The sequence below is a fragment of the Trichomonas vaginalis genome, chromosome II (genome assembly GCF_026262505.1).
Source record: "Trichomonas vaginalis G3 chromosome II, whole genome shotgun sequence".
Lineage (NCBI taxonomy): Eukaryota > Parabasalia > Trichomonadida > Trichomonadidae > Trichomonas > Trichomonas vaginalis.
The window spans coordinates 22935447-22954776 of record NC_067204.1 but is presented as its reverse complement, the minus strand read 5'-3'; the positions used below and the strand labels follow the sequence as shown (position 1 = coordinate 22954776).

At 33.1% G+C, this 19330-nt stretch overlaps 6 protein-coding genes across 6 annotated transcripts; 4 read left to right on the top strand and 2 right to left on the bottom strand.

Moving 5' to 3' along the window:
- Positions 1-184: 184 nt before the first annotated feature.
- Positions 185-5075, top strand: TVAGG3_0593730 (uncharacterized protein; the record flags this gene model as incomplete). Its single annotated transcript, XM_001328485.2, has 1 exon — positions 191-4945. One exon carries the CDS (start codon positions 191-193, stop codon positions 4943-4945), a length of 4755 nt encoding a protein of 1584 aa, XP_001328520.1.
- A 1571-nt stretch (positions 5076-6646) lies between these two features.
- On the top strand, positions 6647-8074 carry TVAGG3_0593720 (eukaryotic translation initiation factor 2 subunit 3 family member family; the record flags this gene model as incomplete). Its single annotated transcript, XM_001328484.2, has 1 exon — positions 6665-8011. One exon carries the CDS (start codon positions 6665-6667, stop codon positions 8009-8011), a length of 1347 nt encoding a protein of 448 aa, XP_001328519.1.
- Positions 8075-8541: 467 nt separating this feature from the next.
- Positions 8542-9552, top strand: TVAGG3_0593710 (rRNA primary transcript binding; the record flags this gene model as incomplete). Its single annotated transcript, XM_001328483.1, has 1 exon — positions 8638-9525. One exon carries the CDS (start codon positions 8638-8640, stop codon positions 9523-9525), a length of 888 nt encoding a protein of 295 aa, XP_001328518.1.
- A 662-nt stretch (positions 9553-10214) lies between these two features.
- Positions 10215-12053, bottom strand: TVAGG3_0593700 (cyclin-dependent kinase inhibitor 2C-related family; the record flags this gene model as incomplete). The annotated part of the gene is made up of 1 exon (XM_001328482.1): positions 10215-12053. The coding sequence occupies one exon, from the start codon at positions 12051-12053 to the stop codon at positions 10215-10217; it is 1839 nt and encodes a 612-aa protein (XP_001328517.1).
- A 1036-nt stretch (positions 12054-13089) lies between these two features.
- TVAGG3_0593690 (TOR signaling) lies at positions 13090-16326 on the top strand (the record flags this gene model as incomplete). The annotated part of the gene is made up of 1 exon (XM_001328481.2): positions 13090-16299. One exon carries the CDS (start codon positions 13090-13092, stop codon positions 16297-16299), a length of 3210 nt encoding a protein of 1069 aa, XP_001328516.1.
- Positions 16327-16415: 89 nt separating this feature from the next.
- On the bottom strand, positions 16416-18414 carry TVAGG3_0593680 (spectrin binding; the record flags this gene model as incomplete). Its single annotated transcript, XM_001328480.1, has 1 exon — positions 16900-18372. One exon carries the CDS (start codon positions 18370-18372, stop codon positions 16900-16902), a length of 1473 nt encoding a protein of 490 aa, XP_001328515.1.
- Between the last annotated feature and the right edge of the window lie 916 nt (positions 18415-19330).

Sequence of the window (19330 nt, the reverse complement as noted above, 5' to 3'; positions counted from 1 at the left end):
TCTTTGTTTCATAGAATGTGAATATCTTCTCAAAGGGTTCTGTTGTCGATAAAAATTGATAAATCAAAGATGTCGGAATTAAAAATCTTGGTGTTTTCGGGATTTTAATAATGAAATAATATTTAATATCATATATACTCATGCTATTCCAATTCGGGCTGAGTCAAATTCAAAAAGTATTTTTAGCAAAATGAATGGCGCATCAACTTCTGGAAAAGATCCCAGAAGTAGCGATGAAGCTCTTCGGCCAAAAGGAAGAATAGTCACCAGAATAAGAGATAACTCTGAATTTCACAATATTTTAAACGCTAAGCAATTACAATTTAATAAAAATTGGCTTATCGATAATTTTGCACGCACATCTTACGTTTTCATACCTAATTCTATGACATCGCAAGATAGTGTAAAAGTCCCAACCTATTTTAACGAATCTAATCTATTTCCAGGAGAAACTGAACCAGGAAGTATAGATCCAGAGCAGGTTAAAATGTTCCTTGGCCAAGGAAAAATAGATAGCAATAATTTTACTTTGATTAAAGACACAATTCCAAATACTATTCAATATTATGACCAAAAAATGAAGAGATTACCAAACTTACGCTTTAAAAACTTAGTACAGCTCACTATAGGCACATTTCCGAATAATTTTAACTCCCAGTACGGCTACATTGCGATTTTTGATCCAACAACGTTAAAAATTGTCAGTGCAGCCATGCCATTCCTCATTGTCGGCCAAATAGCTAAGTTCCCACAGACAGAGCAAGATTCTATTTACTTCCCATTCACCAAAGATCTTAGAAATTATCATCTTCTTTTCGTTATTTACGGAACAACCGAAACATCATACAAACATCAAACAATGATTGCTATGAACTCATTCCCGTTTTGCGAAAAGGGCAATTTCATTTCAAGAACAACATTTCCGATCAAATTCATCAACATAATCGATAATTCATTCGAAGAAACATTGAAAGCTTTGGTCGACAGATCGAGAGCTACAGAATCCGATGCAACAATCGAATTCGAGATCAAAAAATTACCTGCTCAAGACCAAAAGTCCAGCATTTGCTATCCATGGTCAATCGATTACAACGGAATGCTTGTTGTTAATATACTTAAGCATCCTTCCGTTATTCCATCTCCATTTATTCTTTTGTCAAATATCAAAATTTCATGGAAGCCAAGCCCTCGCTACACTCATTTCTGCTTCAAAGCGTACTACTTCCAGAATACAGATTCTATCGGTACTCCGCCAGGAGTTGCTGCCATGTTGAATCAGCAAAATTCGAAGTATGATCCATGTTTCGAATCAACGATACTTCCTGTGAGTGCAGAAATGTCCTTCCCAGACGTTGTACAGATCGCTATTGGCAACCATGAACCTTGCCAGACATCTCATATTATTCTTTACGTTTACGGCTACGGTCCTAAGGATTTGAACGGCACTGTCACAGCCATTGTTGTTCTCCCGATGTTTGTGGACGGAATTCCAATCCCATCCGGAGAAAATTACTTTGCCTATCACGAATCTAAGAAATTATCCAAGAACTACTTCAAGAAACCAAAGGGCCACATCAAAGACCCCAAGAATCCTGGCAAAACTTTCATGAAATGCGACGTTTTGTTACCACATGCTTTCTTTGTACCGACAAAACTACTTTTCTACAAAGATGCTGATTTCTCAACAATCTCCAAACAATCACTAATCGAAAACGTCCTACCTTTGATCGTCAAATTCTTCGCTTCAGATGATATTGCGGATTACAAGAAATTCTACGACCTCTTCCGCTATATCGGAGTTAACGAAAATGTTTTGAACGACATTTACAAATGGCTTTACGACGGTTTCGATCCGAAATCCCTCGACAATGAAGGAAAAGAATCATCCTACGTCAAAATCTGCGAGAACTTCTCACAGATCATCGAGGAAGGCCTCACACTCAAGGATGATAACGATGAGCTCTTCGATTTCCTCAAAACCTCTGAGATGGTCGTTCCAATTATTTTGACAGCCGCAATGGTCTGTCTCCACTATCCGATGAACAAGAAATACAACGAAGCTCACTTCGTCAAGCTCGCTACTTCCGTCTGCAAGCTCATTGCCAAGCATATGAACATTGTCAGAGAATATCCACCGTATGAGCGACCAAAGAAGCTCAAGAAAGGCGAGGAATTCAAGAAACCACCACCAAAAGTCAGAGATCTTGATGCAAAGTTCCTCCAATCCGGAGTAATTAAAATGATCGACTCATTAGCCGAAACAATCCTTAACTGCATCTCATTCCTCTCCAGTACAGCTATTTATACCATTACAGTCGGTTACATCAAGTCAGTTAACTACGAAGCGAACTTTTCCAACGAATTACGAAACATGGTCTACATACAGATCAGATTCCTTTCAAAGATCACTTCATCCAAGCTCTTTACACGTTCATTTGCCATTGAAGCACCATTGCAGAAGGAATACAAAGCCACATACGTTCCTTACAACTATTTCATCTCCACGTTGTTCAAGGATTTCATGCTTGCATTCGCCATGGATTCAACATTCATCATCGATGCAGTTTCTGCCATTTTCATACAGATTGTTTTATCTGCTGAAGAACTAGATCCAGAGATTCGGCATCGTGCAGCTGTAGCAATTCTTCCTCTTCTCAACTTGTTGTATGAGAATTTCAACAACCACAAGATCAAGCAGAATCCAGATCTCCAGTACAAATACATTCTTTGTACAATGTTTATTTTCGGTGCTGCTCCTGTTGAAGCTTCCATTTACTTCTATGGATTGGAAACGACATTTAAACTGAAATTCCTCAATTTCATGATCTACTGCGGGAATATAATGGTTGAGAAAGGCCGTGAGAGTCCTGAAATGCTTCACGTGTTTGTTAATTACAGCCAGAATGTCCTTTTATTCCTTTCTTACGCTGCAAGATATTCTCGCAATGTTTATCAGGAATTTGTAAATTTGATGTTAGTTTTTACAAATGAGTTACAACCATCAATTACATTGATTGACAACCAAACATGCTTTATATCATATAACATGTTATTGATCAACAATGTATTGAAGAGAGTCATCAAGGAACAAACACTTTACGCCGTAACTTGTAAATGGATTTTGCCATTGACGCAAAGAAAACAACACTTTTACAGAGAATTCGTTGCAGCGTCACTTTTCCAGATTTACAAGGAAGACTACAGGAAAACAGGTAAACAACAACCAGAAGATTACGCAAGGCCAATTAAAAACAACATCACGCTGAGTTCCGTTGAAACTCTCGACTCTTTGACGAATACGATGTTTAATTTAACTGATGAACAATATACGATCAATTATATTAATTTGGTGAGATCTCTTAAGATTGATCAGAGTCCTTTCATTGATCCTACACTCCAGAAGAAGATAACTGAACGTGCAAAGAACGCGGAAGTTGTTTTCGCTTGCATTTTGGAGCAAAAGAAATCAACACTTCCTCCTGACCAATTAGCAAGATCAATCATGAGAATTGCTGACGAATACAAGGACTTGCCATCAATGAGAATGCAATGGCTGCAGCAGATCGTCAGAAAGAACAAAGAAGCACATGATTTGATCTCAGCTTTCATCGCTCAAATTCATGTCGTGGCTTTGAGTTGTCATGTTTTCCAGTCAAGATACAATTTGGAGAACGATAAAGATTTTTATTTGACAACACGTATGAAATCACCTGATCAGAAATCAGATGACAGTGTTACCAAATGGAACTTGTTATTTACTCAGCCAAGGAAACAAGATATCGAGAATGAAATCAAAGATTTCTATTTCGATATGAGTGATTTCGATTTTTCACCTGATGCAAGGAAAGAATTTGAGATCTTCTACGAACCAGAAGTTCTCAGATCATCTCTTCTCAACGAGATTGACATGAGACATGTCATCAACGTTTGCACAGAAGCAATACAAATCGGAAGAGCAGCTCACATGAATTATTCTCTCAGACCTTTGTATTCCTTCATTTTGAGAATGTGCAGAAGATTGAGAGATTCAGCGACAGCAGCCAAATTCTATCAGGAATACAGTGAAGACGAAGTCAAGATAGAATCAAACGATTTCTATAACAGAAACGGTGGCCCTGATGGCGTTCACTTCTACATGATAGAAGATAAACAACATTCACAAAGAACTGTTTACACATCTAATTTGCAAATTGATGAATTTGTAACGATGATGAAACAGTACTATCCAAATCTTAAGAGCTGCCCTTACCACACTGATAATTGCACAAGACAAGGAACATGCATAATCGAGATTGTTCCTTACGAAGATATGACAGCTTCCATTGAACGAAGACACACTTACACATCGTTCAAATCTGTCATAGAAATAAAGACAAATGAATCAGTTATTTACACGAAACAAGATGCGATTGAACTCTTCATTGAAACAGAAGAGAACTCTCCTCATTACGCACAAAGTGTCGCTGTAAAGACTGTTACTCCTAAATCATCGAAAGCAAATGATTACATCATTGGAGAAGTCAACAGAGCTCAGAAGAGAATTGATGACATGTCCGATGAACTTGAATCAGTTCTTCCTGACAATGAAAACAAAGTTAACATCGAATTCTTTGACAAAGACATAGAAAGGATCACGAATTTGATCAAGGAGTTCAGCAAGGACTACTACGTAGTTTGGAACTACATCAAAGACGCAGAAAGAACATCAATGATCAATTCATTGAGAAATTCTTTCCAGAGATTAATGAGAGTCTTCGCAAGATTCATCAGAAATGCACCTTCTAAATTCGAAGAAAAATGGAATGAAATGTTCGAAGAATCTCGTTCCAATTTGCAATCTTTCTTCCAGAGATTGAAATGCATCATGTTCGATGTAACAACTTCTGAATCAGTAAGTTTGGATCCAATGAGAGAATTAGGATTCACTGAATACGGTGGAATTTAATTTTAATTTTAGTTTTTATTATTATAATATATTATTTTAATATATTAATCGTATTTATTTTTGTTTTATATAGATGATTTTTTAATTGACTCATATTTCTAAGCATTACTTGAAATAAGTTAGAAAGGAAATAAAAAACTTATTTTATAAAAAATTATTTTTTTTTTCCAACTCACAAAATTCTAAATCTAAACGAAAAAGTACCAATATATTTTAACCACAGCTCCTAAATTTAGCCATTAATAGATCAATATAATAAATTGTATTTATATTTTTATCATACAATATTTGACTTTATCATATGAATTATTTATGGGAAGTATATTGTATTCCTTTACTTTTCTAAAGCATTAGCTAATATTCAGATTAAATGGTTAAGGTCATAGCTTTATACATGTTGATTTTATTTGCCTTTTAGCAGTTGAAATGAAGTATTGAATATGGTAAGATTTTGGATGGTAATTTCCCTAGATTTTGAAAAAATTTTCCCATTCAATTATTAAGAATGTAATATTTAGAGTAAGGGTTTCGTTTTGCGAAAAAAACGTACAATACGCAATTTCGCTAAAAAACATTTAGCTAGCAATTTCGACCTTTGACTCCACTCAAGACGTCACTTTTTTAATTTTGCGGTATCATATTTTTGGAAAATCTTTATGAATATTATATAAAAAGTCTCTTTAATATCTATATTTCATATTTTTATCGATTTTTAAAGTTTTTGCGAAAAGTATTCAATTATTTTTGCTATTTGGTCGGGTAAATGTCAGATTTGCGACATTTTCTGATATGATATTCAGATTCTAACGTTGATAATAATGCATATAGAACCCTCTTGCTATTGTGTCAAAATTGCGAAACCGATAGCAAAAATATCTCGCAATATCAAAATTGAGATATTGAGTGAATTATGCATTATAGAGATTAAAAATCTGATTTGTGAAAACATCTCATCAGTTTCTAGCTAATTCAAAATCTTTACTATCTTATTCGATTAAAATGAAAAGGGAATAGTTTCATTATGCTTTAAATGACAGCCTTATAATATAATCATAGTTTTCGCTCAATATGCAGCATTTTTTTTCGAAATCTATGGTCAATATCCTAAATACTGATTGCTTTGCATTCATATCTCTTACATTTTCTATACCCACATCACTATTCATTGCTATTCCTATCTTTTCATTTTTGTTTGTTTCTCATAATTTCTCAAAAAACATGATAACTTGATATTTGTAAATATCATACTTTATAACGTAAATAAGAACTTGACCTATTAAGAAAAGCAGTAATGAAAAGAAAATCTGAAATTCATAAAAATTACAAGTTTCTGATGACAATTAGCTTAATTAAACCAGGTACAAGATTATATAATTGTATTTTCTAGTCTTATTTTCATTACAATATTCTTATCAAATAACTTGATCAATACCAAATGATTTTTTAACTAGTAAATAAAGTATTTTCTTTACACACACATTGTATATCATAGTTTTTTTTTTGGTTTCGCAAAACATCCAAAAACAAATATGCTATAAAAGTGACAATTTTAGCAAAACGAAACCCTTATTTAGAGTCATAGATGATAGTATATTAAGTTAGAAAACGCATAGAAGACAAAAAAATATTGTCAAGAATTTTGTAAAGTTCACAATTGTTCAACCAAGGGTTTTGTCAAACCGCCTGTGAAATTTTTTTCTATTTTTTTATTACAAGGTAATGGCTGCACAAATTGATGTATCAAAGTTAAATTCATTATCACCAGAAATCATCATCAACCAAAGTACAATCAACATTGGCACAATCGGACATGTCGCTCATGGTAAATCTACAGTTGTTTACGCTATCTCTGGCGAATCAACAATTCGCTGGAAGAAAGAACTCGAACGTAACATTACAATTCGTCTCGGTTATGCTAATGCTAAAATTTATAAATGCCCTCAATGCCCAGCACCACAATGCTATATCTCCAGGAACTCTGAAATTCTTACAGATCCAAGATGCCCACATTGCAGCTCACCAATCGAACTTATCCGTCACGTATCTTTCGTCGATTGCCCTGGACACGATGTCCTTATGGCTACTATGCTCAATGGTACAGCAGTTATGGATGCTGCCCTTCTTCTTATTGCTGCTAACGAACACTGCCCACAGCCACAGACTTGCGAGCACCTTGCTGCTGTCGAAATCATGAATCTTAAGCATATCATTATTCTTCAGAACAAGATCGATCTTGTTCGTCAGGATGAAGCTGCCGATCAATACCAAGCTATTCTCAAGTACACAGCTACAACAGCTGCTCGTGGATCCCCAGTTATCCCAATTTCCGCCCAACTTACATTCGGTGTCGATGCTGCTGTCGAGCGTATTGTCGAGACAATCCCAATCCCAGTCCGTGACTACTCAGCTAGCGCTCGTATGGTTGTTATCAGATCTTTCGATATTAACAAGCCAGGTACAGATGTTCGCCAGCTTGAAGGTGGTGTCGCAGGTGGCTCCATCCTTGTCGGCTGCCTCCGCGTCGGCGAAGAGATCGAAATCAGACCAGGCCAACTTATTAGAGATGAAGACGGCAAACAGGTCTGCCAGGTCCGCCGTGCTAGAATTACATCACTCAAGGCCGATCATAACCCATTACAGTTCGCTGTCCCTGGTGGTCTTATCGGTATCAAGACAACTCTCGATCCATCACTCTGCCGTGCAGATCGTCTTGCTGGCCAGGTTATTGGCCAACCAGGAACACTTCCAGAAGTTTACATTCAACTTTCTGTTTCATTCAGACTTTTACATATGCTTCTCGGCGTCGTCAACGCCAAGAGCGCCGCCGATACAAAGATTACAGCCCTCAAGCTTAAGGAGGTCCTCATGGTCAACGTCGGCTCTACATCTACTGGTGCACAGGTCATAGGTATCAAGGATCAGTATGCTATCCTTTCCCTTAGAGAAGCTGTTTGCACCAAGATCGGAGAAAGAATCGCTCTCTCCAGAAAGATTGAAAGAACTTGGAGACTTATCGGCTGGGCTAGAATCCTTAAGGGTGAGACTATCCCAACTATTGAACCATAAAATAATATTAATTTCGATTTTTAAAAGTATATTAAATTATAAATTTATGATAAAAATAAAAATTATCGATATTAATTTTTTTTTTAATTTTCTTTAAAATCATCAAAAATACATATACATAAACTTACTTATATTCAATGATTATTGAATCTTTACATTAAATGAATAATTTTCTTTGATGAAAATCAAATTGATCAAATTTAAATGATACAACATTAATATGAAGTCTTAGTACAATTAATATCTTTGATCTTTGCTAGCAAAACTTCAAAAATATATTGAAAATTTAAATAAGTAATATTAATCAAATTTAATTAGTATCACAAGCATTAAAAGTCTTAGGATAATTCATACATTTAAGAAATATTAGCTTAACTTCAAAGAATAATAATTTTTTTAAAAAAAATTCTATTTTTCAGAATGATTAATCATGAATACGCTCATCTAAGATGAAAATAATATGATTTGTCAAAATATTTTGATTGTATGTTATTAATTCAAACAATTTTGATTAAATTTTTAGAGCTATTCCAATTTTGATCTGATAAAATATATTTTTGATTCATGGTAGTTCTAAAATATGATTATCTAATATTGTGCCTCTTCTAAAATTTTGTAAACTTGTTATGAGCAGCGCCCGCCTTCGCAGACAGATGCGAGAGTATTTAAACAATCGCCTTCAGGAGTCACAGAGAGCTGCTACACAAGAGAGAAAAGATCGTCTTAAGTCTTTTATGGCTCAAGGCAAAGAACTTCCAAGAGATATCAGAGATGATGCTCTTCAAATCCTTAAAGCTACAACATATGATGACAATGAGACTCAATTTCAAAATGAACTTGATAACGAATACGCAATGATGGGTGTTGAAGATCCTCTTGTTGCTGTTACGACTTCAAGAGATCCTGCAGGCCCAATCAAGACATTTGCAAGAGAAATATCACAAATTATACCAAATGCACAACGTATTAACCGTGGTCAAATGGATTTGAAAGGATTAGCTGATCTTTGCAGACAACATGATATGACAGACTTAGTTATCGTACATGGAACACATGGTGACCCAGATTGCATCGTTATTTCGCATTTACCGTACGGACCAACAGCTTATCTTTCATTAAAGAATGTTGTTATGCGCAGAGATGTTCCTGATGCTCCACCACTCTCAGCAGCATTCCCACACCTTGTTTTCGAGGATATGACCTCAAAATTAGGTAAAAGAATTACAGATATATTAAAAGCACTTTTCCCAGTTCCAAAACCAGAATCACATAGAATTATATCATTTGTTAATCGTAATGATTGGATTTCTTTCCGCCAACACACATTTACAAAAACTAAAGGACAAATCCAGCTTCAAGAGGTTGGTCCTCGCATGGAAATGAAGCTGTTTAAGATTGTTAGAGGTTCTATTGATAATGCTGCTCCAGAAGTCGAATTTGCTCTTAGATCATTTATCAGATCAAAAGCAGCTCTTCTCAAAGCTAAAGAAGAGGATTCTGATGAAGAAAAATAAAGTTTATAAAGTATTTTTTATAATTAACCATTTTTTTAGAGTGTCTAAACGACGCTTTATAAATCCAAAAGTGAATTATTGATTAAAGATCCTTCTGTTTGTAGTAAACAATGCAAACATAAGATGAGATGACTTTAACCTAAGAGTGGGTTTAAAATATAGCAGTTCTTCAATGTAAATTGATGCAATCCTATTAAAATTTATATTGGACTCATAAAGCACCAAAATACATAATGCATTATGACTCTGTTCATGTGTATTGATTAGATTATACTAGTTTTTTATTCAAAATTATCAATGGGTTTTACAAATGGTGCAAAAAATGCGCAAAAACGATTATTTGAAATTGAATTTGCACATTTTTTGCGTATTTGAAAAATTTTGGAGTTGGCCATTATTAAAAATCAAATTCATTAATAAAGAATTGCAACAGTTGCGTTTGCAAAAAATATAAAAGAAAAAATTCATTCATTTTTGACTACTTTACACGGATTGATTTTTAAATGCATGGTTTTTTGCACTTATTAATAAGCGAAATTTTGGCCATTCTTATGAATATTATTACAAGATTAACATTAATTAAAAAATAAGCATCTTATATAGAAATACTAATCCTTTGTACCATGTGAAATAAGAACTTCGGCTGTTTCTTTATAATTCCAATATGATGCAATATGAAGAGCGGTTTTTCATTCTTCATTTTTTTCATTGATATTTGCACCATGTGAAATAAGAAGTTCGGCTATTTCTTTTCTATGAAATTTTGTTGCATAATGAAGAGCAGTTTTTTCATCTTTATCTTTTTCATTGACATTTGCACCATGTGAAATAAGAAGTTCAGCTATTTCTTTTCTATTATTAAATACTGCTGCATAATGAAGAGCAGTTCTTCCATTATTATCTTTTTCATTGACATTTGCACCATGTGAAATAAGAAGTTCGGCTATTTCTTTACTATTTTTAAATACTGCTGCATAATGAAGAGCGGTTTTTCCATGTTTATTTTTTTCATTGACATTTGCACCATGTGAAATAAGAAGTTCGGCTGTTTCTTTACTATTTTTTTCTGCTGCACTATGAAGAGCGGTTTTTCCATCTTTGTCTTTTTCATTGACATTTGCACCATGTGAAATAAGAAGTTCGGCTATTTCTTTACTATTATTATATGCTGTAAAATGAAGAGCGGTTTCTCCATATTTATCTTTTTCATTGATATTCGCACCATGTGAAATAAGAAATTCGGCTGTTTCTTTACTATTTTTTTCTGCTGCTATATGAAATGCAGTTTTTTCATCTTTATCTTTTTCATTGATATTTGCACCATGTGAAATAAGAAGTTCAGCTATTTCTTTTCTATTATTAAATACTGCTGCATAATGAAGAGCGGTTCTTCCATTATTATCTTTTTCATTGACATTTGCACCATGTGAAATAAGAAGTTCGGCTATTTCTTTACTATTATTAAATACTGCTGTAAAATGAAGAGCGGTTTTTCCATCTTTATCTTTTTCATTGACATTTGCACCATGTGAAATAAGAAGTTCCGCTGCTTCTTTTCTATTATATTTTGCTGCATAATGAAGAGCTGTTTGTCCATATTTATCTTTTCCATTGACATTAGCACCAATAGAAAGGAAATATTCACAGAGAGATGGAATATTGAACCTTGCTGAATAAAGAAAGCATTTGTTAACATCATTAGTTTGATCAAAATAAACTAAAAAGGATTCAAGATTACGATACAACACACAAACATCTAAATCAACCTTTAGATTATACTCATTCATTAAGAATGTAACAAAATCAATGTTGTGTGAAATAATTGCATAAAACATGCAATATTTATCTGGTTTTTGATATTTCAAACATTCACTCATGATCTCTGGATTTCCTCCTAAAAATGAAAATTCTAGACATGTTTGAGTTATTTCTGACTTAAATTTCGTTCTCAATAACTTGAAACAATCAACTGCTCCATGATAACAACATAATTCAAGTAATGAATATCCATAATAAGAATATGGATATAAATCGCATTTAAGTTTTTGATCTTTATCAAATCCTTCTATTTCAGTGAATGTGATGAATCGTTCTAAGTCATTATACATAATTGCTCGGTAAATTGTATCTTCTGTATGAATATCGAGATTTTTTGAGTTAATTGTTTCGAAATTGTCTGATTTGTCTAATTTAATTCCATATTCTTTATAAAATATGTATCTAACAGTTAATGGAGCATCGATTTCCTTGTTTATTTGATAATTATCATATATGAGTTTGGCGAGAGATAAATAAGCCTTTGTATAGCGATAATTATACGGAATGATACATAAAATGTCACTTATAATAGTATGAGGAAGTAATTTCTTTGAATCAATCAATTCTGTTTTGATCATTTTGAAAATCTTGTGTATTTCTTCTTCATTTTCAGTTTTCAGCTGATACAATGCATTATATGAATCGATGGAGTATTGATACATACTTCGCAATTCACTGTATTTTTTTGAGTGAGTGTCTTGATCGGACATTAATAATTTTTAACAAGGACACATTTCAACATTACCATTTAAAACATCTCTAAAATTCATTGGGAAAAATAAATGCCATATTATATCTGTGGAAAAACACAGATCAGAAAGATTTCGGGCTTCATTTATGCATTTTGATTAAGTTTGTAGATATGAAATAACACAATAACAACATGAAAGTCTAAATCAATAATATTTTCATCCAGATGCGTATGTTAAAAGCGTTATTTGGTAATGTAAGCTTATACACATTTTTTTCCCCAAAGTTCTTCCAATTTCATTGAGTGCAAGGAGTATCAAGCAGTCCAGCATTTCGAAGGAATTTATAAGATTATTGCGTAACTTTTCAAAAGCAGCACATTTTTTCTCAATCTATAACATAATGATGCCCTATGGAGAATAATGTTGTTTCCCTAACTACTGGATTAAAATCAATATGTTAGGGAAGCAATTTTTTAAAGGAGTCCTGTTATCTATCCATTAAGTTTAATTATTCACCACGAGTGAGAACAAAAAGAGTAAGAAGGATATATTATAACCACATATCTCTAAACATTTCATTCTCATCAGAAATAGTAGAATATATTGGCAAAAGTCGCTCCTTCCGTTACCGGAAAGACTAGGAGGGGTCCTCACATTGTGAAAGGACTCACATCCGAGTCTTTCTGGCGAATTTTGGTTCGTTTTGCAAGTTCTTGCTCCGAATCTCGGCCGAAGCAGCAGACGCTTGCAATTGTATGTCATAAGAGGTGAATTTATTGTGCTAAAATGCACTTGACGCGAACATCATGCAAAATTCTGATCTTCATGGAAAGGGCGCCCAGACCGGCTAGAAAAAACATGTTTTTCTCCATCAAGAATTTTGCGATTGGTAAAATCTTGATATTGATTCAGATTTGAGAAGGTTGAAGCGAAAATCAAATTTTGAGACTTGTTATTTAGTTAAATCGTTCTATATATACTTAAATCATATCCTTTTTCATATTGAAGATTTATCTCAATGTTTTCAACATAAAATTTTTTTTTACTCTGATTGATGAAAAATGCTCCATCTTCTCATGGAGTCAACTTTACACCATATGATTTCAAGTCAAGAGAAGTAAAAAGCAAAGATCTTCCTCAGAGTCCTTTGTATATTGGATGGCTCTACGATACTTTTGGATTAAATTTAACTCAAAGTAATAAAAAGTGTTTCATGTTCGATTATCAGTTGACACACACCAATCCAGCCAGATGCATAGTATTTGTTAATAAATTAGATATCTATCAACTACAAATAAAAACCGGCGATGAAATTAAGATTTTCTTTTGGTCAGATCTAAGATCTTTTGCAGAAGAGACAACAACTGTATTATCACAGATTATTAAGCAAAGTTACATGAAAAATTTTTCAATTCCATCAATTTTACCATTTGTCGATCAACGCTGGGAAACAATTGCAAGCTACATGACTAATAGCCGCAACAAATCACAAGACACGCGAATTTTATATCATTACATTAACCATTCCTCTTATGACGAAAAACGAGATTTTTTAACATTCACATATAAAGATGGAACAGCACAAATACTATTTACAAAATTCCTAACATATTTGTCTGATGGATCTACCATTGTTGTCGAAGAAAATAACGCTGGAGCGTTACTTCCAATTTTAAAATCGTATATACAGTCATTTCCTAATCAACCAGACATAATAGCGTTTTTCTCATGCTCTGCTGATCAATCTATGCCAATTGCAAAACATATTCCCGTTGATTCATTTTCATCATGCATATTAACACCGGCAAGAGCAGCATTACTCTATCACAGTCGCGCATACTACTGTTTTACAGATAGTTCTTTAGAACCAATCGCTCCTTTGTTCTTTAATTCTCTAAATGAAGAAAAAAAGAAATTTGTTGATGAATGTTTTAACACTTTAACGCTTGTTTTAGAGACAGTTGTCGAATCAATGGCATTTAGACTACTTCCACATCATTTATTCTACAAATTATTCCGTTCTGATACAGCATTAGCCAAATTAACCACAAATTTCATTTTGGCTTGCAGGGTTTTAGAGACATTTGGAATTAAACCAGTTTCATACCCAGAATTGCCAGATATGACAAGAGAACCTGAATGGGCTACATTTGATTTAAGGTTAGACACTGTTTTAACGATGATTCAAGGGAAGAGTCAGCCTGCCGATACAGGGTTCAAGAAATTTTTGTCCGGAGTTTCATGTTCCGTAAATTATGTAATGACAGCTCCGATCATCACTCCTGATCCGCCAATCGAACTTAGTTTCCTCAAGCTCCTCCTAAGAGACGACGAATATTGTTTGGCCGCATGTGACTCATTGGCCGTATTTCTGAATAACAACTTCATGGCGATGGAATGGACGCTGAACTTTTTCATTTTCACGACATTGTTCTCGGTTCTTGAAAGAGGAAAGTGTTCGGCTTCTGTTTTGTTTTGTATTACAAAAATATTAGCTTATTGCCCAGATATCCGCAACACAGTATCACAGCAACTACCTAAAGCTATAGAATATTCATTAATTCCTAAGCTACAACAAAACGGAGAGCTTGTACAAAAAAGATTAGTACTTATTACGTTAGTTTTAGTTTTAAACGAATCCCAACAATGCTGCCGTACAGCTATGAAGTCAAAGGATATCATTAAATTCTGTTACATCCCAGATTTTCCAACTTGGAGTTTACATTTAATTAATTGCCTTGCTACATCAATATCTGAGAGTTCCATCAAGGGGCAACTCCTCGAAATAGTCAAAAAAGTCGACTCAAAAGGCGACATCGAGATAGAACTCTGCATTGTTTCAGCATTAAGCTCATTTATCGCCACATCCTTACAACCAGGCCTCAAACATTACAACTTTACTGACTATTATGATAAAGGAACCATAGAAGAGCAAGCAATGCAGATAGGTCTCGAAATGGGAAATTCATTATCGGCAATTATTCGACACGAAGTACTTATTCTATTTGCAAAGTTTGTTTCTATTCATATTACAGAATTTCTCGAACCAAAGAGTCCATTTTTCGAAGAACTCGGTAGATTTTTCGCAAATTGTTTAAATGACCCTTCTCCTATGGTCAAAGAACTCGCAGATTCCATTCGTGCTAAAATTGATGCAAGTGATGATTTCCCAAAGCTTTCAAATGTCGTAAATCAGTATCAAACAGCTTTATTAGGTGTAGTTGACCAATTAATGGCTGATTCAGTTACTCCTTTCTCGAAGATCCTTTCTAATGTTACATACAACAAAGACTCTTTCACTCCGTCCAAGATAATAAGGGTAAATGAAATGAAAAGAATGAAATATTTAGCGACCATGAATTTCAATGCCGAAATTTCCACAAATCTTTCCGTCAATGGTAACGATCTTATTTACGGAGATTTGAGGGGATATATCTCTAAAGTAGACATCAAGGATACTACATTAGTGAAATCAGTGAAAACTGTTAATTCTTCGCTGACATCAATATCTTATTTCAAGAACGGAGGTTATCCGTTGATATTTTCATCATCCTATGAAGGGAAGTTTTATTCATATTCCATTTCCAATATATTTGACCTACAAATGGTCAATTGTTTTAAATTTTCCAATGATCTTAATGTACAGCGCCACAGATATAGATTTGATGTAGATCCTGTTACATGCAAGATGTTTTCATGGAGTAATGACTCAGCATCTGTAAATGTCTATGATTTACAGTCATCAAAATCATTATTCGAAATTCCAATCGAAAAAGGTAATGTAACTGGATTTAAATCAATTCCTAGATATCCAGATATCGTTGCTGTAACAGGAAATAACTTATATCTATTTGATTTGAGAGCATCAAACCAAAAATACGTAAATGAGTATGAATTGCCATATCCCATCTTCGATTTCGATATTGTCAACGAGCAAATACCAACATTTGCTGTTTGTCATACAGAATCGAGCGTAAGTTTCGTTGATGCAAGATTTCCTGGCGAAAAAACAGTTATGCTTTGGTCGACAGACAATGCATTGACTCGTGGCTTTGCAGGCTGCAGAGAAAATGGAATTGTCGCTGTCGGATATCCGAAAGGAATAACTTGCGTTAATTCGGAAAACTTCGACCAAAAGGAGGTACCTGCTATTCCAGAAAGTATCTTCTCTTCGAAGACACCTGTTCCAAGCTTTATTTCTTTGACTCCCGAAAGATTATTATTTGTTCATGAAAAATCAAATATTGTTTTTGTAAGTTTATAAATTTTATTGAATAAAATATATTGTTTATGAATTTTAAGGGTCAAATGGATTATCCATATTGTCCTAATTTTGTATTTTTTTTTAATATGTAGTCAGAAGATTTTTATATTGGATAGCTACAGTATACACTATTAAGTATCTGAATCATAACTGCTTTGTAGATCAGCCTCTTAAAGTTAATTATTACCAAAACTCAATTTTGAACGAAGGATTATTATTTTAATCTGGAAATGTGACAAAATTAACATTTTCGTCAGACGAAAATGAGATTTTTTTTTATTTTCAGGGTCATGCTAAAAAGTTAATTTTATGTGGTTGCATTGCTATGATACAAACTTGAATTACAATGCATCTATTATGGCGAAAATAAATAAATTGATATTGACTTCGCTAAAAAAAATTTTAACTCGAAATTCACAAAAAATGAAACAATTTGAAATTAGAACTAGAATAATAACATGCACAAGGAGCTATTGAATAAAGTTGTGTATGGGTAGATTGCACTTAAATTAATAGAAATAGAGTTATAGTTCAATAATTCAGATGCCAGACGAAAATGATAATGCCCCATTTTGAACTCTTTATAAATTTTATATTGTATTATAGAACTTGATTGAGAAGAAATTCTGCTATTTTCTCATTATTAAATTCTATTGCAATATCAAGAGCGGTATAACCATTTTCATCTATTATATTAATGCTTGCACTATGCAAAAGAAGCATGTTTGCAATTTCTAAATAACCATTTTCTGCTGCAATGTGAAGTGCAGTTCTATTTTCGATATTAGTCAAATTAGTATCCGCTCCAGAAATAACGAGAAGATTTACAATATCTTGGTGATTTTTCAATGTTGCAATATGAAGAGGATTAAATCCATAATTCTCTTTTGCGTTGATATCTGCGCCATGTGAAATAAGAAGATTTGCAATTTCTTTGTTATCATCTTCTGAAGCATAATGTAGCGCAGTTTTTCCATGAAAATCTTTCCCTATTATATCAATTCCATGCGAGATAAGAACAGCTGCTATTTCAATGCTATTAAAGTTTGCTGCTTTATGAAGAGCATTCATGCCAGTATCTTGTTTTGCATCGATATATATACCATGTGATATAAGAAATTCTGCTGCTTGATAGCAATTATACATTGCTGCATAATGTAATGCAGTTGTCTTGCCTTGTTTACTCCTTGCATTAATATTTGCACCATTTGAAAGGAAATACTCCCATAATGAGGGAAGATTTAAACAAGCTGAATATATAAAACATTCATCAATGTCTTTTGTCAAATCATAATAAGCCAAAAACGCTTCAAGATTGTTATATATTACACATGCCAATAAATCAATTGGTATTTGATGTTGTTGGAAAAGATACATGACAAAGTCAATGTTGTGCGAAAATATTGCATATCTCATGCAGTTGTGACTTGGCTTCCGATATTTCAAACATTCATTTAAAATTTCGGGATTCCCGCTCGAAAATGCAAAATCAAGACAATTTTGAGTGATTTTTGGTTCTACTTTTGTCAATAGCAACTTAAAGCACTCAACAGAACCATGATAACAGCATAAATCGAGCAAAGATAGAAGTGCATATGGATAAAATTCGCTAATTAATATGGCATCCTGATCAAAACCTTCTTTTTCAAGGAAAAATACCAATGATTTGTAATCATCATTCATTATAGCCCTATTTATTGTGTCATAATTGTGGACAGACGAAGAAAAATTTCTTGATTCATATATTTCTAATTGTTTGAGATGTTCTTCATCATAAACAATTCCATTCTCTTCCAATAAAAGGTACTGAAAAATGGGCCTGATAGCTCGACTTGGTTTTGGATGATAATCCTCTAATACCCTTTTCATAATTGCTAGACATGATCGCAAGTAACGATTTCTAAAAATAGCAGAATGATCAAGTATTTTCAAAACTTTGTTTACAGCAACAATCTTTGTTTCGATTAATTTGTTCTTTACATCTTGATAAAGGCTTTCAATTTCTTTGGCATCAGAAGTGTTAAGGCGATATATTTTTTTCATTGTTTCTATGAAGTCCTCATTTGACTCCATTAGTTCTTTATTCAACATTTAATTTAATAAAGTTAACTGGCAAAGTCCAAAATAAAGGTAGACCAGCAAAATTTTTACCAATAATTTTTGATTTTGGCTATGGATACTTACTATATAGGGGATGGATATTTGATGTGCGAAGTATCGCATGAAAGTTATCTGGCCGATTTTGAGATATTATTATTAAAAATTATATTCAATATCTTGCTCACTAAATATATTCTTTTGAGATGTGAAATGTGTTCACGGTTTAAATTTTGAACATTATATATTTTTCAGAAAATTTAGTATATATTCTTTTATTGTCATTAGATAACATGAATATTTTGGTACAACACACGTAAGTTATAGTTTTTGTAGTTGTGTGTTTCTTCACAACTGTAAAAAATATCATAATTCGTAACTTTGGAAATTTGATTGAGTTGATTTTTGATTATTCTAGTAATACTGTTGAACAAAATTGAAGTATTCAATATAAAGAGCGTATTTTAACACAATATTCTATTACAAATAGTTATATTGATAAGATACGAATTGGAATTGAACCAAAAATATATATGTATGATCTCCAAATTATAAAAACCGAGTAATATCATCTAATGGATTATGTCAATACATTTTTTTCTGCTCAAATTCATAAAGGAATTTCCAAAAAAAAATCGAAAAAATAAAAATCGAGAACAAAAATGCAATTTTAACATCAAAAAATGAAAAATGGAAAAATTTTGGAATTATAAAGATGTTTTATAATTGATTTAAATGAGAATATTTGCATTCTGGTATCAAAACCAAGAGCAAATTTTCAATTATATTTGTTTCAAAAATTTAAAAGGAAATATAGAGTATATTAATGATCACTAAACTATCGAATTACAATGTATATTAAAATTCTTGAATTATTTTAATGAATAATGTTTAATGTAAAATATCGAGGTATCGAAATGATATTACTTTAAAA